General features: G+C 34.8%; 3 protein-coding genes across 3 annotated transcripts in view; 1 reads left to right on the forward strand and 2 right to left on the reverse strand.

Annotated features, from left to right (window-relative positions):
* Window positions 1–3,141: 3,141 nt before the first annotated feature.
* Window positions 3,142–7,923, reverse strand: LOC141833766 (protein disulfide isomerase-like 5-2). Its single transcript, XM_074721266.1, has 5 exons — window positions 7,630–7,923; window positions 6,588–6,691; window positions 5,976–6,346; window positions 5,158–5,465; window positions 3,142–3,580 (listed from the first exon to the last, which is right to left on the reverse strand). Exons 1-5 carry the CDS (start codon window positions 7,867–7,869, stop codon window positions 3,263–3,265), a joined length of 1,341 nt encoding a protein of 446 aa, XP_074577367.1. The 5' UTR covers window positions 7,870–7,923; the 3' UTR covers window positions 3,142–3,262.
* A 2,738-nt stretch (window positions 7,924–10,661) lies between these two features.
* On the reverse strand, window positions 10,662–18,207 carry LOC141826538 (ABC transporter D family member 1-like). The gene is made up of 9 exons (XM_074713792.1): window positions 17,982–18,207; window positions 17,743–17,901; window positions 13,498–13,659; window positions 13,181–13,377; window positions 12,125–12,152; window positions 11,128–11,270; window positions 10,996–11,048; window positions 10,833–10,911; window positions 10,662–10,748 (listed from the first exon to the last, which is right to left on the reverse strand). The coding sequence occupies exons 1-9, from the start codon at window positions 18,205–18,207 to the stop codon at window positions 10,662–10,664; spliced, it is 1,134 nt and encodes a 377-aa protein (XP_074569893.1).
* A 352-nt stretch (window positions 18,208–18,559) lies between these two features.
* Window positions 18,560–22,933, forward strand: part of LOC141826547 (uncharacterized) — a 9,569-nt gene continuing 5,195 nt past the window's right edge. The window contains exons 1-3 of the mRNA XM_074713804.1: window positions 18,560–19,708; window positions 19,903–19,995; window positions 20,932–22,854. Coding sequence (XP_074569905.1) covers window positions 18,560–19,708; window positions 19,903–19,995; window positions 20,932–22,854 — 3,165 coding nt within the window. The remainder of the gene's footprint in view (window positions 19,709–19,902; window positions 19,996–20,931; window positions 22,855–22,933) is intronic.

The following is a 22,933-nucleotide window of genomic DNA, read 5'->3' on the forward strand; positions in this document are numbered from 1 at the left end:
CTTGGTTTTAAGAATCCAGGCACCTAAAAAAAATTCAGGCATCCCGTGTCGCACGAAATCTAGGCACCCCGATTATAGTTCAGGCGCACGGATCACGTCTATATAGGCGCTCGAGACTGAAGTTTCCAACCGTCCACAATTTCCTTTCAATTTGCAAAAAGGCTTCCTGCACGTCGTCAAGTGTTTATAGGTCGTCATTTCTTTAGTATTCCATTTGATATGCCTAGGTAAGCCCCTAAATTAAATTAAGTCACTTTCTTTAGCTAAAATCTTAATTTATACATTAGGATTAAGAAGAATACCTTTGAGGCTGGAACTTCTAGTACTTCAGTACAAATCCTAGATTTCCTATTGAGGAGCTTAAAGTTAGATTTGCATCATTGATATTTATACACTTGCATTCTAGATATTTATATAGAATATTTTTCTTACATTCATGCATACCTTCCATGAAGGTCGTAGAACATTACGACCTAGAGAAACTAGTTTATTATACTAGTTCGATTAACACAAATATATGTGTCGAGCTGTATAATAACCTAGTTCAAATCGATGATCTAACTTACTCCACCCGAGTTGGAGGTAGGGATTTGAGTCTATCTCCCACTATCATTAGAGAACACTTAGAACTTAGACATTTATCATGTCCATTTTGTGCAACCTCCCAGGAATGGACTTTTTGGTGATCTCTACTCACATATCACATTAGATAATATGCATTTATACCTTTTTGGAGAGGAGCAGGTCCCTATAATGATCCAGTTTCCATCAAACAGACTCAGAGTACAAGACTATGTTCTGTACAAAGTCTTAGTAACTTGTATTATGCCCCTGACTATTAGGGATGTCGCGATAATACGATCATTTCATACATTTTTTTTATATGCACTATATCATAGATTAGACATAGATATTAGTTTGCATATATTTCATACCATCATCTTTTCATCTAGTGTCACCACTAGCAAAAGGGTCCATATGCCTTACTGCTACATTTTGACCTCACTCTTAGCATCCCTTAAATTTGACATCACCTCAACTAAGGTCAAACCAACTAGTGAGTTTGACATGTTAGACATTAGGAACTTCTCATTAACTGGGCTCCATATAGATGAGAACGAGATCTTGTCCTGGATACGGGGGAACCAACCTCAGCCACAGTAGGCAATCGAGGACGAGAAGGACGACATCGACCTAGCTAATCTTCTTCAAATCCCTCCACCTCCATCTCCTATCACTATAGAGTAGAGAGTGATCAGACTTGAGGAGTCAGTCACTAGTCTGCATCACAGTGACTAGTCAGTATGAGAGTCTGTAGGAGGAGAGTAGAGGTAGACATACTGAGATAATGAACATACTCAGATTTTGGGACATGGGCCTTCCTCATCCACTACCCCAGTAGACCCTACTAGTTCTAATTTTTTTTAGTTGTATTTTGACTCTAGTTATACAATGTTGATTTTGACTCATTTACTATTTAATGCATTAACTTATCTTATTTTATTGCACTCTTTTCTCTCAATTAAGAGTGTGCTTGGTAGATTAAAGATAAATTTTTAAAATTATTTTTTATCATAATATTTTTTTTTCAAATTTCATGATTTCATCTATTATTACTTATATTTTTTAAAATTATTTACTCATTATTTTTTTTTTGAAAAACTTAGTTTAAAAAAGAAACTTTCAAATTTCTTTTGATTTTAAAATTAAAGACAAAATTTAAACTAAAACTATATACTCCAATAAAGATCATACACCTATAGATTTAGGCTAATCGCATCTCACAAAGCACACTAAATATAACTTGTTTCTATATTGTGAAATATAAAACAGTGTGAGACGCATAAGATAAAAGTCTGAGTTTTCGATGCTTATGCCCGTGCATCAAAATAAATCTGAACTAAAAACAACAAATATGGATCAAATTAAATATTTTTATTTAGTAAAAAACTAACTGGAATGATACACTTAAACTTGACTAACTTGGTTAAACTGCTATCTTCTGATGGTCAGTCAATACCAATAAGTTAAACATGTGTCTAAAGGATAATATTTTTATCTAAGTATTTTTATATAGAATATATAAATGGCATACTTAAACTCAAACTTAACTTTTAGCGTAATTGAAATTATTTATGATTTTTTAAAGACTTTTTCAAAAATCCTCCAAAAATTTTCAAAAACCCACTCCTAATTCGTGTAAGTAAATTCAAAATAGAGTCTAGTCACCAACCAAACTCCTGTACACTTTCTTAAAGGCCTTTAAGTTAATTGTGAAAATGATCAATCTTAGGGAGCAACCAATGTTACTAGCCAACCAAGGGAAGCAAGTAGCCACCTAGTCCATCTATTATCAAATGGTAGATTATTGACGAACGACGAATATGTAGAAGGTCGATTTCTGAGTGTATCAAATACTTAACTACTTTAGTAATAGAAAACATTGTATGGGGAAAATTTAGTTCGAATTGATTTTCAATTAGACAAAAGCATAAACTCGTATTTGAACATTGCATTAATGATGATTTAGGCTAAATGTGTTGGCAACTACACTAATTAGGCTGGCAGAGTACCACTTAGATAATTGATAGTAATTAACCTAAAGTGAGCTAATTGATGTACAAGATTTACGGGTTAGAAGGCCTCCTCTATTTAGGCTACTCCAAATAAAAACGAGAGGTTTTCTTGATCATTTGAATCTCCCTCGTCTTGTGATGAACTCAATTTTTTTTAGAATGACAACTTTCAGAGATTCTTAGCGACCCTTCATCTTAGATGAGCTTCCCGGAAAAACCCCCTTTCGTCTTGAGCAATCTAGAAGTCGGTTCTTCGGATGAAACCAACTGGATTTTTTTCCTGGAAAGTTTCATGATAAGCAAGTTTTTGCAGCACTTTCATGAGCTCCCCCCTTGAAATAAGAATGGTAAACCAAGAACTCATCAAGTGTATCTCACATTCCCACAACCACTCTTTATGTCTCAATAAACCCTAAACAATTATCAGATGAAAAAATTAAAAGCTAATTTAAATATAATTTAATATTAACCATTCTTGGTACTGATAAATTTGTTTTAAAAAGTTGGCAAAATACCCCCAAAACCACTAATTATTCAGTAAATCTATTCTTTTGTATAAATAATCTAACGCAAAAAAGCTCCTGATAAAATATAGATTTCTATCATTAAGTCTCAGGAAGAACTAAAGCGAGTCTTACGTTGGGTAATAAGGAATGTTGTAACAAACTATTGAAATGGCCACCATTTCAATCTTCCTTGTCACCTGGTTGATAGCTTCTACTACTTTCGGTCTCTGAAATGCTTGCTTCTGTTCCTTCAACTGCGTGATCTTGTTGGGTCGGCGGGGTATCTTCACTTTGGCTAAAGCTTCGAACAGCCATTAGGACAGCAACTATGAACACAATGAGGTAGACAGTCCTAATGTCAATCAACGAGTTAATGAAGCCAATGAACGAAGGACCACCAATCTTCTTTTTTAGGGTTCTTCCTTCTCTATATCCTTCAAGGAAACGACTTATCTGAGAGCCTTGATCATCATCATCTAGGGTTTCTGAGCCAACAACCTTCACCATAAAATAGAAACCAATCATCAGGATACACGGAAATATGGTAGCAGGTTCAGGTTGTTATAAAGGGAACAAACGAATCTTACTAGTAAAGGCTATCGATAAAATTTTGTTTGACAATAAAGGCATATCTATGCTAAGATGGAAAATGCACTAAAGCAAGTAAACATCGCCAACAATAAAGAGTTTCTTGTGCAAGGTATTGAATGAGTTCATCAGCAATAAACTACTGAAATAAATCCAGCATGGTTTAATTTAGGTAGACATGAACTCCATTTGATATGCCATCTCACTATAATCTCACAAACAGACAAATTGTGTTAATGCCAGCTAATAGCAAAAAACAAATTGCTAACAATTGGATCATATTGTCACAAGTGTGGACAAAACGTCTTATTCACTGACATACAAATATATTAACTTAAGAAACCTGTTTTTTCAGAAGAGCTTCTGAATAGTAAATGTGAATATGGCTTAAGGGAAATCCAAGATGTGGGTTTATCTTTAAGATGGTCTTAAGTAAGAAAAAAATGTTGTTTTTAATTTGTGGATGCAATTAATTACATGTTTGCAATCATGAATCCAAATATCAAAATAGATCATGTAAAATATTTGTTCAACCACACACCCCTCTCTAATTTAAAGTATTTAGTGGGTTTACTTAATCATATTCTGACAAGGGTGGAACTTTTGACGAATACTTCCATGCAGCAACTTTGTTACTAATTAGAGCATTACTACCATTTGGGAATTTGTGGCCATTGCACTAATCTGAGCCAATGTGTCTTGCAAATTGCATTGATTGGCAAAAGGAGAAGAACAAAGTCAGATCATAGTCTCTAATTTAAACAAATTCTTCAGAGAAAAGAGTAAAGTCTGGGAAAGGAGCACATGCCTGGATGGTTAGTGCATCTTAGCATGGTCCAATAAGTCTTGGGCTACAGTTCCTTCTATGGTATCCATGAGCACATTGCATTCTTATAACTATTTTCCATAAATGAGAAAATAATGGAAAGAACTAGAAATAGCATGATGCTTCAATCTATCATCAAAATGAGGATGAAACACAGAATGTGATGTCTGTGCCTGTTTTACCAAATATAGAACAAACGCAAGGTATAACCACTTAGCATAAAATGAAAGGTTAATGAGATGGGTGTTTCTTGCTTTTACTTTGGAGCAGTTAATTTCTCCAGTATTTCACATTCATTAGTTGGCTAAGAGTTTGAAATTCCAAATTACTGGAATTTGGCAGAATATGGATAGCAATCCATTTATACATCAAATAAGCTTCTTATGAATGTAAATGTTTTAATGACAACCATCATAACTTTAAGAAACAGCTTCCACGGCATAATGTAACTAAAAGTTATTGGTCAACTCTGCATAGAAACACTTAAGTAATTGGGACAAGAGATAAGATGAATTATATTTCAACTAGTAACAACTAAATAATCAGAAGATTACATCATAGAAGCTTGGATGATAGACATATGACATTGGTTAACAAAAAAGGCATTCAATTACTAATTTAAAAACAGGCTTCACTTTTATGAATGCAAGTGTGTACTTACTACGTGGTATTCCTCATTTCCATCCCAAACAAGAAGCTTCGGAAGTTTTGAGCTCTTGCTGATGTCAAATGAATCAACAAAATCTCCCCATTGCTTTAACCCAACATAACCAAATATTAAATCTCGATTAGCATTGGCAGCAGACCTCAATGTTTTGACCAATTTTAGTGAATTTTCATCTAACTCATCCTCCACAACTGTCAACACGATTTTCCTCTCATCATCATTCACCAACTTGAGTGTTTGAAAGTTAATAGGAACAATAAGAGGCAGCTGGTTTTGCCGTATAAAATCTTCCAAGAATTCCCCTGCAAATTCCAGTTTGAGAACCAAGTTCAGTATTGTACGGACAAAGTATAATGCTTTTTTTAATCGAGATTAGCCGAGTGCACGAAGCTCCCACCAATGCAGGGTACCAAAGAAGGTTCTATTGTATGCAGCCTTACCCTACATTGCAAGAGGCCGTTTCCGAGTACGGACAAAGTATAATGTATATGGTAAATATAGACATCCGAGAAGCATATGATTTTTATCACTTCAACTAGCTTAAATATAGGACATAAAAACAAAAACAGATAAGACTTCCTTCTATGAATAAAATTTAATAAATTCAAGAAACCAGTGAGCACAAAGCAAGTAACTGACTTTGTTCAATTACTGTCCTTAGCAAAGCAGTTAGCAAGCAAAGCAACATAGTTAGACAGGCATTTATTCAGCCACTATGTTTTATCTTTTATTGTACATCCTATCTAAACTTTTGTAGTTTAATAAGACAAAATGCTACACACATTCCTTAGTTATTCCTTTTCTGAACTCACCTTCAAATGGGCCATAGAAAACACCTTGTTCATTATATTTGGGATGAAGAGATACCAAGGCTGGAACTTTGTCAAAATCATATGCTACCATCATTTCCTCAGAGAAATCTTTTGCTATGGAAAACCAGGCTTTTCTCTTGTACTTGCGGGCAAGTTCCAGAATAACAGATTCATCCAATCCAAAGCCGATAAACAAAGGGAAATCAGTACCAGTCATTTGAACAAAGTTACGGACTGCATTATCAGATTCAAGGAATGAAACATCAGGAGCAACAAACTTCTTTAGAAACAGCACAAGCGAGTCAGCTTTCCTTGGGCCAGTGTACTCCATAGGCACTCCATGCATGAAAACCTTCATTGTAGGAAAGCCACTGCACTTGACATAATGGCAAAAACTAGCTTAATGCAAAACCAAATGCCACAGATCATGCATGATATATACATAGATAATACACATTTCAGTAAAGAATTAAGATCCCATTAGCACATCTTCAACTTTCTCAACCGGTATCATATATTGTTTACAAATTTACTTTTCGAACAAGGCATGATTCATGGTGCAGTGATAGATTAGCTCTTCAAGGAACTCAAAGTGAAAAGAAGAACATATACTCTATGTCATATTTGGAAGCAAGTTTTCTGTATTTGTCAGCATTTATCTTAGCAATCACTATTGGTTCATTTAGCTGAGCCAGCACTGGAGCAGCTGCATCCAACTGCAAAAAATGCAAAAAAGTATGATTAATGCATCTTGAAATAATCTCATTGCCAAAATATTATATACATATATTGCTAGAAGAGTATCAGAGTGTAATTTACAGAGCAAATGTTTTGAGTTTTAGGATAGTAATTTACTATCTTAATTTGGATTCCAATCTTGAGCCTTCAATCTAGAAGGCCTCACATCTTCAGTTTAATTTTAAAATAGAAAGCAAGATCAAAAGCTCCAACTAAATATCATATAAATAAAAAGTGCCTTGCAGCATATAGTCATTAAAAGCCATTTCAAAGCTACTGAGATGCCACTGCATCTTGAAGTTTAATGTGAAGCATCTTATTGAATCATGAGGGACTTAGTATGATGTTCAATAAGATTACAGCACTATAATGAAAAAATACAACTAGTCAAAATACTAATCTAGCTAAATACTAAACCCAAATAAGTGGGAGTTAATGTAGCTATGCACTTGCTGTACCACATACATAAACGTAATCTTTAAGAACCATAGATGTAGAATCCCTCCACAAAACTTTTAAGACACTAAATCACTTACTTTCATTGTCAAGTAGTTAGCGAAAAGAAGAGAAATTTTCCTTTTGTATGCAATCCATAACAATCCAGAAAAACCTATCAGTATTCGGTCAGTAAACTCCAATCAACGTTTTATTGTTTAAAATGATTGGGGAATGTGCACGGTAAGAGATCGGTCAGTTACTGAAACCTGACTCTAGAAACTCCTCGTTAGGTTATTGATTGATCCCGAGAATGACAGTAAATGCTCGAACCACTTCCACTTGCATAATATTCAAATAAAGTTTAGAAAAATAGAGTGAAAGAAAGAAAATCCCTTCCTCAGATCTCAGATCCGCTTCTCGGACAAACTCAACATAGTAGAGAAAGAAAAAAAAAAGGAAATTTGGCAGGGATGCGTACCTCAGGAGCAAGCCGCTTGCAGTGGCCACACCAGGGGGCATAAAAATCGACTAGGATATGGTCGAAGGCGGAGATCGCGCGGTCGAAGTTCTTGTCGTCGAGTTCGATGACGGTGCCATCCCTGGGGAACTCATCCGAAGTAGCCGCTACAGAAGTAACGATGGAAAGCCACCAAAGGGAGGCGCAAACAGAGATCAGCGGTGGGAGTAGGCGGCGGCGGGCGTTCTCGGTCGTCGTCATCCCCCTCGCTTGGGCCTTGGGGGAGGGGAGGTGTTCAGGTCGCTTGGGGGCGCCGATCGGATCGAGTTTTACATTAGCAAAATTATTATTATTATCATGTAGTTATTTTAACCCTGAAATTATATGATGACGTGTGACATCAAAGGCTAGATTTGATTAATCAACTTAATTGCATATTAATTCGTTTTTAAATAGCTTAATTCTCGGTAATTAAATTTGAACTTGATAAATATGTAGATGAGGAATAATACATTACCAAAGTATTCCCCCATTAGATTATATCTATAATAAACAATAAAGAATTTTTTAATTACAATTTTAGAAAATAAAATAAAATGTCATCTTTATTATTATCTTTTATACCTACTGATTCACTTACCCAACAGAGTTAGTTTTATTATTTATTCTTTTGAGTATTTTATTATGGTAATCATGTTTTCAGTTATGATGATCTGATTAATATTAAAGGAGACGATTCGGTTTCATAAAAGTTTTTTTATTTACCATGAAGATAAATTTAAACATAGATACATATAACTCGACAGTCCGACAATCCAACATTCTTAGTAGTTACATTCTTAGTAGTTCAATAAGGATGTAAATGAGTCAAACCACTTCTAAATTATTCAGATCTCGATTTGAAAAAAAATTCGTTCGATTAGTTAATGAACCGAGTTTAAGTATGATTTGAATTCAAAAATATTATCGAGCCGAACTTAAACTTAATAATATTTGGTTCATGAGCTCATAAATATGTTCGTTTAGAAACTCACGATCATATTAATTAAGAGACTCATTTATTATATTATATTATATATATATATATATATATTATATGAATTATAAATATTATATATTAACGAGTCAAGTTTGAACTAAACTCGATTAACTTTTAAATAAGTTATTTTCGAACCGAGCTCAGGTCGTTTATGAACTATTTAATTTCATTACGAGCTGAGCTCGAACTTAAAAATTAAAGCTCAAATCAAACATGAGCTAAACTCGAGCTTAGAAAAAATGAACCGAACTCAAACTCAAGTTTTTTTCTATTCCACTCGATTTGGTTCAATTATACCTCTTAGTTCGAACATTGTAGACGTGCAAACATTCAAAAATGCTATTACCGTTTACCATTTTTTCTTCTGCAAAATAGTTCGGTCTCACAACCATCTATGAGGAAGTAAATGGTCACGTGCAAGAGGGTATTGCCTGAACAGGATTCGAAATCTTCTTCTGCAACTCTATACGTCGTAACCAACTCAACTATTACCGTTTACCATTGCACCATACTCATGAAGTAGGTCATCCTTATTATTATTTTCATTAAAAATATCCTTTTAAAAAAAATCAAGATAATATTTTAATATATTTTTCATCTTAAAAATATTTAATTATAGTAGTTATTAAAATTAATATACATAAAATTATTACATCAAAATATTCATTATCAAGTTAATTAAAAATCCTCTGCTAATATGGTGCAATATTATATTACTCATGCAAACAAATAAGAGGATGATAGTAAATTAACTCGTATAAATAAATAAGGGCATAAGAATTCAAATTCTAAATGAAACGAATATCTTAAAAGTAAGAATAAATTATGATGAATCAGAAAAAAATCATCTACCTCCTAGATTATTAAAAAAACTTATTGAAATCATTTCAAGTTACTTAAAATTATTATTTGAAACTAGTCAAAATTACTTCCTTTTCCTTTGTACAATATAATAAATGAGATATTTACAGTGATAGTCGATGCAATATGCAATAAAAAAAAAAACACTGAGCAAGTAAATCATAAAACAATAGAAATCAAAAGGTAAGGAATCCTTTCAAAGATATATTTTTAAATCTAAATTCATTTGAGAAAAAATCATGATAAAAGCCTAAAATAGTTTTTGACAAACGAAGGTTGAAGAGTAAAAATGTCTAAGCAACATACTAAACAATTTGACAAACAAATAATGTTTGTTTACTTGAACTCCTAGTCAGAACGCACACGGATGAACAATATCCTTTCAATTACAGAAGAAAGAATATTTATTTTTTATTTTATAAAATATAAAACTAAAACAAAATATTCTAAAGTAGGAGGCAAAATAGAAAAAGTAAATAAACTATACGAGACAAGATCAAAACTTTCTCTAATTGTTAGATACGCTTCATAATATTTGTTGACATCTGAACCTAATGGAAAAATAGTACCATCAAAGATAACTCTCCATGTTTTAACTTAACTGCATTTGAGATCGCTACACATTCAAGCTGTGTATCCAATGGCAAACACACAATGTTTACTCAAAAAAGAAGATAAGGGATAAACACTAATACAGAATTTCTTCTTTCCATACAACTATTCGTACTTTTCCCACCTTTATGATAAAAGGAAGGAGTCAATTCTAAGAACAACTCGATCATAAGAAATGTGGTGAAAAAAAATATGCCAATACTATGAACTAGTTTACATAAATTCGAAAGAATCAGATGCAATATTGCAAAATCCCATCTGTAGGTCACCCTTTAGCACACAACTTGCTGCATGTGTATTGCACTATTCCATAACTAATCAGAGATTTCACCACGGCACAAATAGGTATTTTCCATAGCTAAAGACCATTTGCCTGTAACTGAACCATAGTCCACTAGTTAGTCCAGTTGGGAACTGGATCAGTTTATTATCTGAGCTCCAATTTATGTTAACTCGGTATACAGAGTCGGAAGCTTTGACATCTCTGACGTGAGAGTGCTCTAAATGGCAATAAATAGTAATCCAGAGCATACAGATAGCATCACTGGCTAAGTTCACATAACACCCACTTTCCCTTGCCATCAATAAGTTTCAACTCCATTGAATGGTATGGTACCAGGGCAGGTCGCTGCAATAAAGCATATCAGTCAATCCACATGAGCAGTACAAGGATTTTAAGCTTTGAAGGGAAATAATGCACGTTGTAGCCTACCTGGGAGGATGTGATAACTGTAATCCCCATTTCTTTTGCTAGGTGGTACAGATGTTCTTCAACATCCACGCTGATAGCACTGTAACACAGTAAAAAAATGGTAGTTTCAGTTAAAACCATTTTAAAAAGGTCTGAAAGATTTCAAGGTCAATGATATGGTTACTTTGTGCATTCGTCCAAGATACCAAATTTTGGGTGATGGAAAAATAAGCGGGCCTGGAAAGAATAAAAAAGCAGTGATTAAGATGCAAAAATTTGAGCAAGAATGATTATATTGAAGGATGAATGAAGTTACCACTCCCAGCCTCTGCTGTTCTCCTAAAGAGAGAACTTCTTCCCAATTGGCAATAGCATCCCAGCCTTCTCGTTCAAGAAGATAAACTAATCTAACTCTCTCCAGAATCACTGTCAGATGATCATCCAGAAGGAAGTTGTGACCTGAAGATAATGAACATAAAAGAATGAGAGCTCTGTTCATGCACAAGATAGTCAAAACATCAATACATTCATCGAAGAAGGCAGCAGTAGAGAAACTGTACTGGAAATTTTCCAAATACTTGCCGTGGTAGAGATGAAGACTATATTGATCAATTTAATGCCAAATAATAAAACATCAGAGCACATAGTATTACATCATAAGGCCATGAAGAGTTCATCATCTTTAACACATAACTTTAGTTATCATTATAAATGATTTTTGGTAATTAATAGTCTTAACATGGTTGGCACAGTATGATTTCAATAAAACAAGAGGGTATTGCTTTACATGGCAGTGCCTATAGAAGCGACATGATAAGAGAATGACATATTTTCATGATGAAATCAATATAGTTCACCAAACACAAACAAATACCAATATGTGATTAGTTTTTCTACATAGCTTTCTTTATTCCCATTTCCTGCCTTATAAATATAATAGTGTGATGATTAATTAACATCTTTCTAATATCAGCAATTGTATGAAAAGAAAAAGTAGGAGTTCCTATTAATTATATATTAGTTGAGTGGTATTTTCGTTCTGGATGAAAATTGGCAAGGATCTGCGTTGGTAAGATAGTGAGAATTAATTGAATGAAAGTTCTAGCATAGTGGCAAATAAGAATATTGCTCAATATTGTGCCCGCTGCCATTATGTAAAGTCAGTTGTCCAAGTGGTTCAAAATTTTCAGAAACTAAACATCTTATTGTCTACATTTAAAAGAAAATGAGGCCAGTTTCAGAAGTTTGGTGAAGTTGATACAATCCAACTGAGAAAGGAAACAAGATGACTATATCTCGTTTCATTCGTCTACTTGATCTAGACTTTTCACTAGTTATTCCCTTATTTTTATGTTAAAAACATGCATTTAGGTATGAATGGAGGTAGAACCATATAAGAAGAATACCCACAGCAGAACAACCAGTCGTATCAGTTCCTATCGAGCATATAGCCTTTTTAGTGTTATTACAGTACAATTATCCTATCGGTCTGACCAGGCATACGAACAGCTCAAGATGTGAAACCTTAGCAGATACAATCTTCAACTCAATAGTAGGATAGTGTCGTCCTTAATTCTTGTTTCCACATGGATAATAGCAACATATCAAGACAATTCAAGAATTTCTAAAGGACATAAAACATTAATATACGACTCATGACTAGTCATATTCTCGTAGAACCATTTTTTTTTTTACTAACACTTACATTTACAAATGAGAATGCATTGATAGCAGTAATAATATTTTTCAGAGTTGTAATAACAATAATACACAAAAGTAGCTAACAAATATTTTTAAAAGTTATATTCGATCATGTAGCAACATTACTAGTTTTCACTGCACAATTTGTGGGTGTTTTATACAAACTAATATTTAGTATTCATACATGTCAACAAGTTAATTTTAAGGTAGATTTAAAATTATTCATTTAAAATGCTCAGAAATAAGATTTGTATTCAAAGATAGTGATAAGTTTATATTTTATTTTAAAGTCATAATTTCATATCTAATCAATAATATTAATAATAGAAGTTTAAAATAAATTTACAAAACATCATACTACTTAGTAAATTCAGAATTATTTGGATGCATATAGGCCATCTCACTGCATCTTGTAAGAATGCCAGACATTCTTCACATGCAGTACAGCAACCCAGCTATGTATTTTATCTGGAGAAGAAGCTACGTATAAACCACTAGCTAGTTTCTTCTCTACAACATGGTTTATAAAAGTATGCAAAATGCCCTTCAGATTTATGCTGAGGAACAAGTTAGGATAAATAAGTACATATATTGGTGGTTTGAATCAGTGAATTACCAGTTCTCACCATAGTTGTCATTCTCAGTGTTGCTTCTTCACCAGTTCTCACCATAGTAGTCATTCTCAGTGTTGCTTCTTCACGTGAAAAAGGATAAATGATTTGATCCCTCAAAGTCCCTGGACATGTGTATGGTCTCTGTGGAACATAAAACACACTATGGCAGGGCTTCATAAGTCTACCAGATCTAATTGGCCATAAACCTCGAAGAATTCTAAAAATGGATGTTTTCCCACTTCCATTTGGACCTGAAGAAGGTCAGAAATCCTATTAAATTTTTGTTAAAATAAAGGAATGGTTTTTTTTTTAATTTATGAGGGAAGTAATGCTTTTGCACTACGGTAAAATATCTGAACCTTTGCACTGACCAGTAACAAGTAGACTTTTTCCAGGGACAACATCACAAGTCACCTGCTTAGCCAACAGCTTCTGAGATGGAGTAACAATGTCCACCTTGCAGAATGTTACAATATCTTGAGAAGCCATGCCATTTGCTTCAGAGCATACACAAGCATCTGATAATAAAACATCTACACGAAGTAGCATAAAGTAGTCAAAATTCAAAGGAACCAGTTTCTTGACACAGTCATGAAAGAAAAAAGGTAAGTGAGCAAAATTCTCAAAAAAGATGGAAAAAATAGCATACTTAATGCTGTGGCTTTTGGTCATAAAAAGCCAGCATCTAATGTTCCTACGAAAATGTAAATGGAACCTAAATGAGAAAAATGATAAAATCTGCAATGGAAAGCTTAATCGAAGAACACTGACACATTGGTGTAACTCATGTTTGTAAGAATACATGTTTATCCTCATAGACATTAGTTGTCGTCGTCATCATGCCATTTAACCCAATTATTCAGGATTAGCTACATGAATCTTTATCCTCCATTGAGTTGTATGCAAGGCAATACCACTTAGACATTAGTTTAATTGCTTTACATAAGTATTCAATACTTATGTGTTGCTGCAGAAAACTTCACATGTGACCCACTCCCCTCCCCTCTCATGAAATTGCAACACCCAATGTTGTGATCCTAAACCCCTCTTCGCGATCCTTCTTGCAACAACCCAGATCTGCGACTGAGCAACCTTGCAACTCTGACTCCTTCACGAAACCGTTAGCAGAACTCCCTCTCCCCATGTGTTAGCTCAACCTGAGACCATGCCTCTGCTAACCTTATTTATGTCCCACACTTTGTGATGCCACTGATGTAAGGCCTAGCAGCTGCTGTCGAACCCCTTCTCCCCTTTGAGGTGCTTTCAATGTGTTTCTTTCTTTAAGCTCTCCTTGTCGGAGCAACTGTTCTCTTTTTCAATCACTTATCAAAGCTTCCTATCAATGCTATTCATTTTCCTTTCCTTGACTTCTTAGATCAGTGGATGCTATAGAGGGAGCCTCGATCCTTCTTGTGCATCAGTCATAGCTCTTGTTGAGGGGCTAATACCAGAGAGCCTCTTGTCAGTCTTTCACACTGGTAAGTCCCTTGAAGATCAAAATTTTCCTGGTTGATTTTGGTAGAACCATGATGAACCATAGTAACCTTGGTTAGTAGCCATTGATTTTGCTTTTCCTCGGTGATTAACAATGCAGCCTCCCTTCCATCTTGCTATCATATAATTAGTGTAACTAAAACAAGATAAGAGACATGTTATGCTCTTTATCTAAGTATCATGTTATGCTCTTCACCAATTCTAGTTACACTAATTATAACAAAAGGCATGTTATAATTAGTGTGACTAAAATAAGACAAGAGACATGTTATGATCTTTACCAATGTAGCCTCCCTCCCATCTTGCTATCTTTATCTAAGTATCATGTTATGCTCTTGTCTTGTTTTAGTTACACTAATTATATGATTTATTGTTTAGTATCATTTTTCCATTTTAGTTATCATACACTTCACCAGTGGGACCTTTGCTCCAGTGCTAAGTAAGACCACGTCTTTTCCCTTGTTTTATTTTTTTACTGTACTGAGAGCTTAGTGTTGATGGAAACACAGCTGTCCCTTTGGTGCGTGAACATATTAAAGATAATCAACAAGGTACAAATCTGTCCCATGCTTGATATTATTTGCTTATGCCTTTAGGGTGATATTTTGTTCCATTTAATTAAAGTAATAGTTGGTATTGGTGTTATGATTTTCATTTAGGGAAGCAGACAAAGAGGCCTCTCCTAACTTTGTATGTTGTTTATTGGGATGATTCTTTTTCTTATGCCATCTAGTGTAGTATAGTTGCCAACGCTTTGTATAGTGTCAACACTCCCTCTTTATGTATGTTTCTCTTATTCAAAATGTATATAAGAGCGGCATTGTGTTCATAGCTTATTATGTTGCTTTAACCTTTTATATTATGGTTAGAAAGTAATATGTGTTTCTTTTGGTGTATCCATGTAGATCCACCCGTTAAAGCAGTTTAGAATTTCTTGGGGAGAGCAAGTACAAATCTGTGTCTTTGTTCAGATGAGTGTTTCCTACTTGTTTCCTTGAATATATCTTGTGCATCATTAATTATATAATATGGATGATATGAGATAGCTATAATGATGTTTTCAAAAGGGATTATCAACCATGTTGCTCAATTATGAAATGGGAAATAGATAAAATGTAGTGGGGTTAAACAAGAGAATTAAACATTAATTTCTTTGCCTTTATTTTGCCTTATGTGGGTATATTATACACCTGGGCGATACACGCAGAAGACATTGTTTTCAAAAGCTACTCTTGCCCTGTCTGTTGCTACTTATTTTTTAGTTGTATTGATCCCTATATTTATATCTACCGCTAATAATTTTAAACCTTTCCATGTGGAATACTAAATAACAATAAATCATATAATTAGTGTAACTAAAACAAGACAAGAGATAACATGATACTTAGATAAAGACAACACGAGAATGTGAAACTTGGTGACATTAGCATAACTTATATCGAATTAAGAGAACAATTGGTGATATACATGTTGTGAGCCTCAGCTCTATCCCAGAGGAACCTTGGATCCATTTGCATTTTATGTGGCCATTAACCATTCCTTACAGGGTGGATTAGGATTATTTTTTACTATGTGGTCATTTACCCTTCCATATGAAATATTCTATATGGGCTTTGTTCATTCCTTATTGAGTGAATTGTGGATCATTCGATCTTCTATATGATATATATTCATTTTTAGATAAAATAAAGAGGAATAATCAGTAAGAGAAAAAAAAAGAGAAAACATGAGAACAAGGTGAAATTAAAGAGAAAATAACAAGAAATAAAATATTAATGATTATTTGAAGCTAAAAAAAATGAAATTCATTTAAGATTGAGGTTCAAAATCTCGAAACATGTTGAAATTTCGATTTTTGACTGGAACGATATTGATTTAGTATCACGCGGATGTTTCGATACATGATGTCGGTAATGGATTAGAGTTGAAAAATAAAGAAGATAAAGCATAGGAAGCAGACATTCTCTATGTCAAGCATCTTGTATCATGCTAAACGAAATGGTTGAAACATATCATTTTGATAAATTATCGAAATTCGATATCACTCAACAAAGATAATGTTTCCTTTCTTTGCTTCATCTTCTTCCTCTTTCAACCTCTAATCTGTCATCAACATTATGTATTAGAACATTGGTATGATACTGGAACAATATCTTTTCGATCAAAGACCAAAACTACAACGAGATTTTGAACATTGGTGTCGAGTAATATTGAGTTTCGGTGATTTATCGGAATGATACGCTTCGACCATTTCATCTGGAATGATACGAAATTACAAACCATATTTAAGACATAAATTTTTTTGTTTATGCGATATTATATCCTACACTTCCTCTCTTATTCCACTTTGCACTTGTGTGCTCAAGCCCCACTTCCTTTTAGTTCCAACTTTACAGACTTGAGGCAACCACTTGAGGTTCAATTTTCTGCTCCAGATTAGGTCATATCCCAGTGACTATTTTGGAGACAGATTTAGTGTCATTTCATTTTCATGCTGTGCAATGCCTATATTATTTTTTTATGTAGATTTTTTTAGTACATATTCCTTTTTGTCAGTATGACTTCATTTGTTGCCAACACGAGTCTAGATAGATGTATAAACATATTTTCAATTTATTAATTAACATTGCAACATTTATTTTTATTTTATATTTGAATATTCTTTTGGTGGTGTTACTATTTTGTGGTTATGATGCCATCATGAATATTGTCATGAGCAAGGAATCTATCCATATAGGAATTCACCCCTTCAGGTTGTAACGAAAAAACATCATCAAGACAGTGACTAACAAGACATACCCCATCAAACCAATGCCTCATATCACAATTTTAACAAGTCTGAATGGTACTGCATTGGTGTTGCGATGACATGAATCATTCAACACCTAATACAGGTTGACACCAGTATGACCTTACCAACCTATGTTTTGGCATCAGAGGAAAAGTTACACCACAGCCATGATTGCCATATGCTGGAGATATGGCATAAATCAACAGGAACTAAAAAATAACTTCTAATTAGGACAAAGAGACAGATAAATCAAAGGATTGTAATCAGAAACCAATATTAATTAACTGAGTCGAGGAGAAAATTTATAGCTATAATACTGCTCAGCACTTACCACTTTGGGCAGCTTCAAGAAGTTTGTCTAACTCAAAAATCCTGTTTATTCCACCAGAGAGTTCAAGAAACTTCTTATGCAACTCAATAATGTCTCCAAATGCTAAAAAGCTTTGTGAGACAACAGAAGCTAAAAATCGCATTGCATGTCCAAGCTCACCTGTGAAAAAAACTATACTTATTCAAAGGAAAATTTTAGTCACTCAATTAACTGAAGGAAATGACCTCATGCTTTTGAACCTTGAGTAGAAGCCAGTGCTTGATCAGCTTTATGCTCCAAAGCATACAGCAGACTCAATATCCAAGTTACATTATGAGGAAGTTGTTTAGTGATGAAGTCGTCTACTATAGCATAGAGGCATTTTGTTCTTAAACGGATCTTACGGTGCTGAAGAAATTCCCTGAATCCTGAATCAATCATCTTCCCAGTAACAAAATGTAGAGTATCAGGAACAATGTAGAGCATAAGAGCACTAGAAGTCAATATGCACCAGATAAGTCCAAACACATAATTTTTCAAGTCATCCAGTCAAACGTTTAAGATAATGACCATTTGTTGGAAACTAATCATTAATTGATTACAGAATCATTGATTGATTACAGAATCATTTACCATTAATTCCTTGATTGAGTCATAATTACAGAATCATTCTGTAAATAGAAATCTTTAATTAGCTTTAATTAGTTTCCGTCTTCATTAGTTTTCCTTTTTCTCTATTGTATCTCTCTATAAAACAAGAACCATGTACCTATTCTTTAGTGTGAAGAAATAATTATTTTTTCCATATTTTCCAAGTTGGTATCAGAGCAGAGTAGCCATGTCAGAAGTCACGTCCAAAGCCACTACAATCCCTGCCACTACCACGGTAACACCTTCTGAAACCCTACGACACCTTTCCAACCCTCATTCAGTCCAAATCACCACTATTCGCTTGAATGGGGATAATTTTCTCCGGTGGTCGCAATCCGTCCGAATGTATATCCGTGGGCAAGGAAAAATCGGCTATATCACTGGTGACAAGAAGGCTCCTGCAGTTAATGATCCGCTGCATGCCGTATGGGATGCTGAAAACTCCATGGTTATGACATGGCTAGTCAACTCCATGGAGGAGGATATAAGTACCAATTACATGTGCTATCCTACTGCAAAAGAGCTGTGGGATAATGTTAGTCAGATGTATTCTGACCTGGGTAACCAATCTCAAGTCTTTGAATTGACTTTAAAGTTGGGAGAAATTCGTCAAGGAGAGGATTCAGTCACAAAATACTTCAATTCGTTGAAAAGATTGTGGCAAGATCTTGATCTCTTTAGCACATACGAATGGAAATCTGTTGATGATTGCAACCACCACAAGAAAACCATGGAAGACGACCGTATTTACAAATTTCTTGCCGGTCTCAACATCGAGTTTGATGAAGTACGAGGAAGGATCATTGGGAGACCCCCTCTCCCATCCATTGGTGAAGTGTTTGCCGAAGTCAGAAGAGAAGAAAGCCGAAGGAGTGTTATGCTGGGAAAAAAGAGTATCGGTGAGTCAATTGAAACTTCGGCCTTATTTACTGATGCTACCTCCAAGGCTGCAAATTACCAGCGCAGATCCGATGATAAGCCACGGGTTTGGTGCGATTTCTGCAACAAGCCTCGCCATACACGTGAGACATGTTGGAAAATTCATGGCAAACCTGCCAACTGGAAAAACAGCAAGCCAGGAGAAAAGAATCGCGGACTTCCTATGGCTAATGAAGCCAACTCAGGCTCCTTCAACAAAGAGCAACTTGATCAACTCTTAAAGCTGATAAAATCCAACTTCTCATCTGGTATTCCTAGTGTTTCCTTGGCACAAACAGGTAGCAATCCTAAAGCTCTCTCTTGCTTAAACTCTTCTCCATGGATCATAGATTCTGGAGCTCAGATCACATGTCTAGTTGCTCTCACTTATTCAATACTTATTCTCCTTGTTCTGGAAGTGAGAAAATTAGAATTGCCGACGGTAGTTTTTCGCCTATTGTAGGAAAAGGACACATTAAACTGACCGAGAAAATTAATCTCAATTCTGTTCTTCATGTTCCTAAATTAGCCTGCAATCTTTTATCTGTGAGTAAATTATCTAAAGATTCTAATTGTCGTATTATTTTTCTTGAATCACACTGTGAATTTCAGGACCAGAACTCGGGGATGATGATTGGGCGTGCTAGGATGATTGAAGGTCTTTACTACTTGGATGAAATACCTGCTAGTACTAAAAAGGCTCAGGTTTTTAATAGTATCAGTTCAAACTCAGTTCGAGAGAAAATAATGCTATGGCACTATAGGCTTGGACATCCTAGTTTTCTCTATCTAAAAAAATTATTTCCAGAGTTATTTAAAGGTATTGATTGCTCTTCTTTATATTGTGAAACTTGTTTTTTTGCAAAATTTCATCGTGCAACATATTTACCAAAGAGTTATCAGCCCTCCAAACCTTTTTATTTAATTCATAGTGATGTTTGGGGTCCATCTAAAATTACTACTCTTTCTGGAAAAAAATGGTTTGTAACATTTATTGACGACCATACACGTTTATGTTGGATTTATCTGATGGATAAAAAATCTGACGTGAGAAATTTGTTTAAAAATTTTTACACTCTAATTGAAAATCAATTTCAAACCAAAATTTGTATTTTACATTCTGACAATGGAACAGAATATTTTAATGAGCACTTGGGTGATTTTTTGAAAGAAAAAGGCATTTTTCATCAATCTACTTGTCGGGATACCCCTCAACAAAATGGCATTGCAGAACGAAAAAATAAACATTTACTTGAAGTAGCACGTGCCATAATGTTTTATATGCATGTTCCTAAATATTTGTGGGGTGAAGCAATTTTGACAGCCTCTTATTTGATAAATAGGATGCCTACTAAGGTGTTGGAATACAAAACACCTCTTGATTGTCTTAAAAAATGTTTTCCTAAAATAAGACTGTTTTCTGATTTACCTGTCAAAGTTTTTGGGTGCACTGTCTATGTTCATGTTCCGTGTCAATTTCGTTCAAAACTTGAACCACGTGCTATAAAATGTGTATTTTTGGGATATTCGTCAAATAAAAAGGGGTACAAGTGTTTCGATCCTCAAACAAAAAAATTCTTTATGAGCATGGATGTGTCTTTTTTGGAAACACACCCCTATTTTACCAAAAATTCTCTTCAGGGGGAGACAAGTGAAAGAAAAGATAATTTTTGGGAAATTTCTATCCCACTTCCTAATATTAGTTTTCCAGAAAATAGTCACTTACCTCTAGTGCCTAGTATTGGAGACTCTCGATCAGGGGGAGAAATACTACACACTGATCACCGCGATCTGAGTTCTGAGCTTCAGGTTTATACTAGGAAGAGATTTCATCTAAGGGATAAAGACTCGAATGTCAATCCTGCACAACATCAGTCTGAAAACCCAAGCTCTGGCACCGAAATTCCAGGTAACTCTATCCCTAATCCAACTTCAATTTCTCCCATTGTGTCTGATTCTTCACCTACTATTTCTGATCTTGATGTTCCTATAGCAATTAGGAAAGGTGCCCGAAACTGCACCAATCATCCTATTGCAAATTATCTTTCCTATCAAAGACTGTCAAAAAATCATAAAGCTTTCATCTCTAGGATTTCACACTTGTTTGTTCCAAGGAATATACAGGAGGCTTTGGATGATCCAAGTTGGAAATTAGCAGTTATGGAAGAGATGAATGCCTTACGGAGAAGTGGTACTTGGGAGATAGTTGATCTACCCAAGGGCAAGAAACCAGTTGGGTGTAAATGGGTGTTTACAATAAAATGTAAAGCTGATGGAAGCATTGAAAGATACAAGGCGAGACTAGTGGCTAAAGGCTTCACTCAGACGTATGGGATTGACTATCAAGAGACGTTTGCTCCAGTTGCTAAGATAAACTCTATCAGAATCCTGTTATCCCTTGCAGTAAATTCAGATTGGCTTCTACATCAACTTGATGTTAGAAATGCATTTCTCAATGGTGATCTCGAAGAAGAGGTGTTTATGAGCCTACCGCCAGGATTTGAAAAAGGACTTGACAGTAAAAAGGTGTGCAAATTAAACAAGGCATTATATGGACTCAAACAGTCACCAAGAGCGTGGTTTGAACGCTTTGGAAAGACTGTTATCAGTTATGGCTTCTTGCAGAGTCAAGCAGATCATACAATATTTTATAAACACTCAGAAAAGGGTAAAGTAGCCATCTTGATTGTTTATGTTGATGATATTATCTTAACTGGTGATGATGAAACAGAATTAGCAGTTCTAAAGAAGAATCTCGCAAAGGAGTTTCAAATCAAGGACCTGGGAGTCCTCAAGTATTTCCTCGGAATGGAATTTGCAAGATCCAAAGAAGGTATATTTGTTAATCAAAGAAAATATATTCTTGATCTCCTTGGAGAAACAGGTTTGCTTGGGTGTAAAATGGTTGAGACTCCAATTGAGGCTAATCTGAAGTTACAAGCTGCTAAGGCTGAAGAAGTGAAGGACAGGGAACTATATCAGAGACTTGTAGGAAAATTGATCTACTTGTCTCATACACGGCCTGATATTGCTTTCGCAGTTAGCATGGTAAGTCAGTTCATGCACTCACCTGGAGAAAAACATTTCGAGGCAGTATATAGGATATTGAGATATCTAAAAGGAACTCCAGGTAGAGGTTTATTATTCAAGAAACATGGACATCTTCAAATCGAAGTCTACACAGATGCAGACTGGGCAGGGAGTGTTACAGATAGAAGATCAACATCAGGCTACTGTTCCTTTGTTGGTGGGAACCTAGTTACATGGCGAAGTAAAAAACAAAATGTGGTAGCCAGAAGTAGTGCAGAAGCAGAATTCAGAGCTGTTGCCCATGGAATCTGTGAGGTGATGTGGATAAAAAGAATTCTTGAGGAATTGAAGCTTTCTTACTTAACTCCTATGAAAGTTTATTGCGACAACAAAGCTGCCATTTCCATAGCTCATAATCCGGTTCTTCATGATCGTACAAAGCATATAGAGGTGGATAAACATTTCATCAAGGAGAAAATCAACACTGGAATAATATGCATGACATATCTTCCAACAGATGAACAATTAGCTGATGTACTAACGAAGGGACTACACAAGAAACAATTTGATAAGCTGACTAAGTGTGAAGAAATAATTATTTTTTCCATATTTT

Source organism: Curcuma longa, chromosome 1 (assembly GCF_044706935.1).
Source record: "Curcuma longa cultivar G26 ecotype Majalengka, Jawa Barat chromosome 1, ITB_CL_G26_1.1, whole genome shotgun sequence".
NCBI lineage: Eukaryota > Viridiplantae > Streptophyta > Magnoliopsida > Zingiberales > Zingiberaceae > Curcuma > Curcuma longa.

Coding starts and splice junctions, on each gene's coding strand:
- LOC141826538 (XM_074713792.1), bottom strand. CDS start 18,207: ATGCTCTACATTGTTCCTGATACTCTACATTTTGTTACTGGGAAGATG. Junction 11,049..11,127: donor AACAGCAGAGGCTGGGAGTG/GTAACTTCATTC, acceptor TATTCTTTCCAG/GCCCGCTTATTTTTCCATCA. Junction 10,912..10,995: donor ATCTTGGACGAATGCACAAA/GTAACCATATCA, acceptor ACTGTGTTACAG/TGCTATCAGCGTGGATGTTG.
- LOC141833766 (XM_074721266.1), bottom strand. CDS start 7,869: ATGACGACGACCGAGAACGCCCGCCGCCGCCTACTCCCACCGCTGATC. Junction 6,692..7,629: donor GCAAGCGGCTTGCTCCTGAG/GTACGCATCCCT, acceptor CATTTTTTGCAG/TTGGATGCAGCTGCTCCAGT. Junction 6,347..6,587: donor GCTTCCAAATATGACATAGA/GTATATGTTCTT, acceptor TGTCAAGTGCAG/TGGCTTTCCTACAATGAAGG.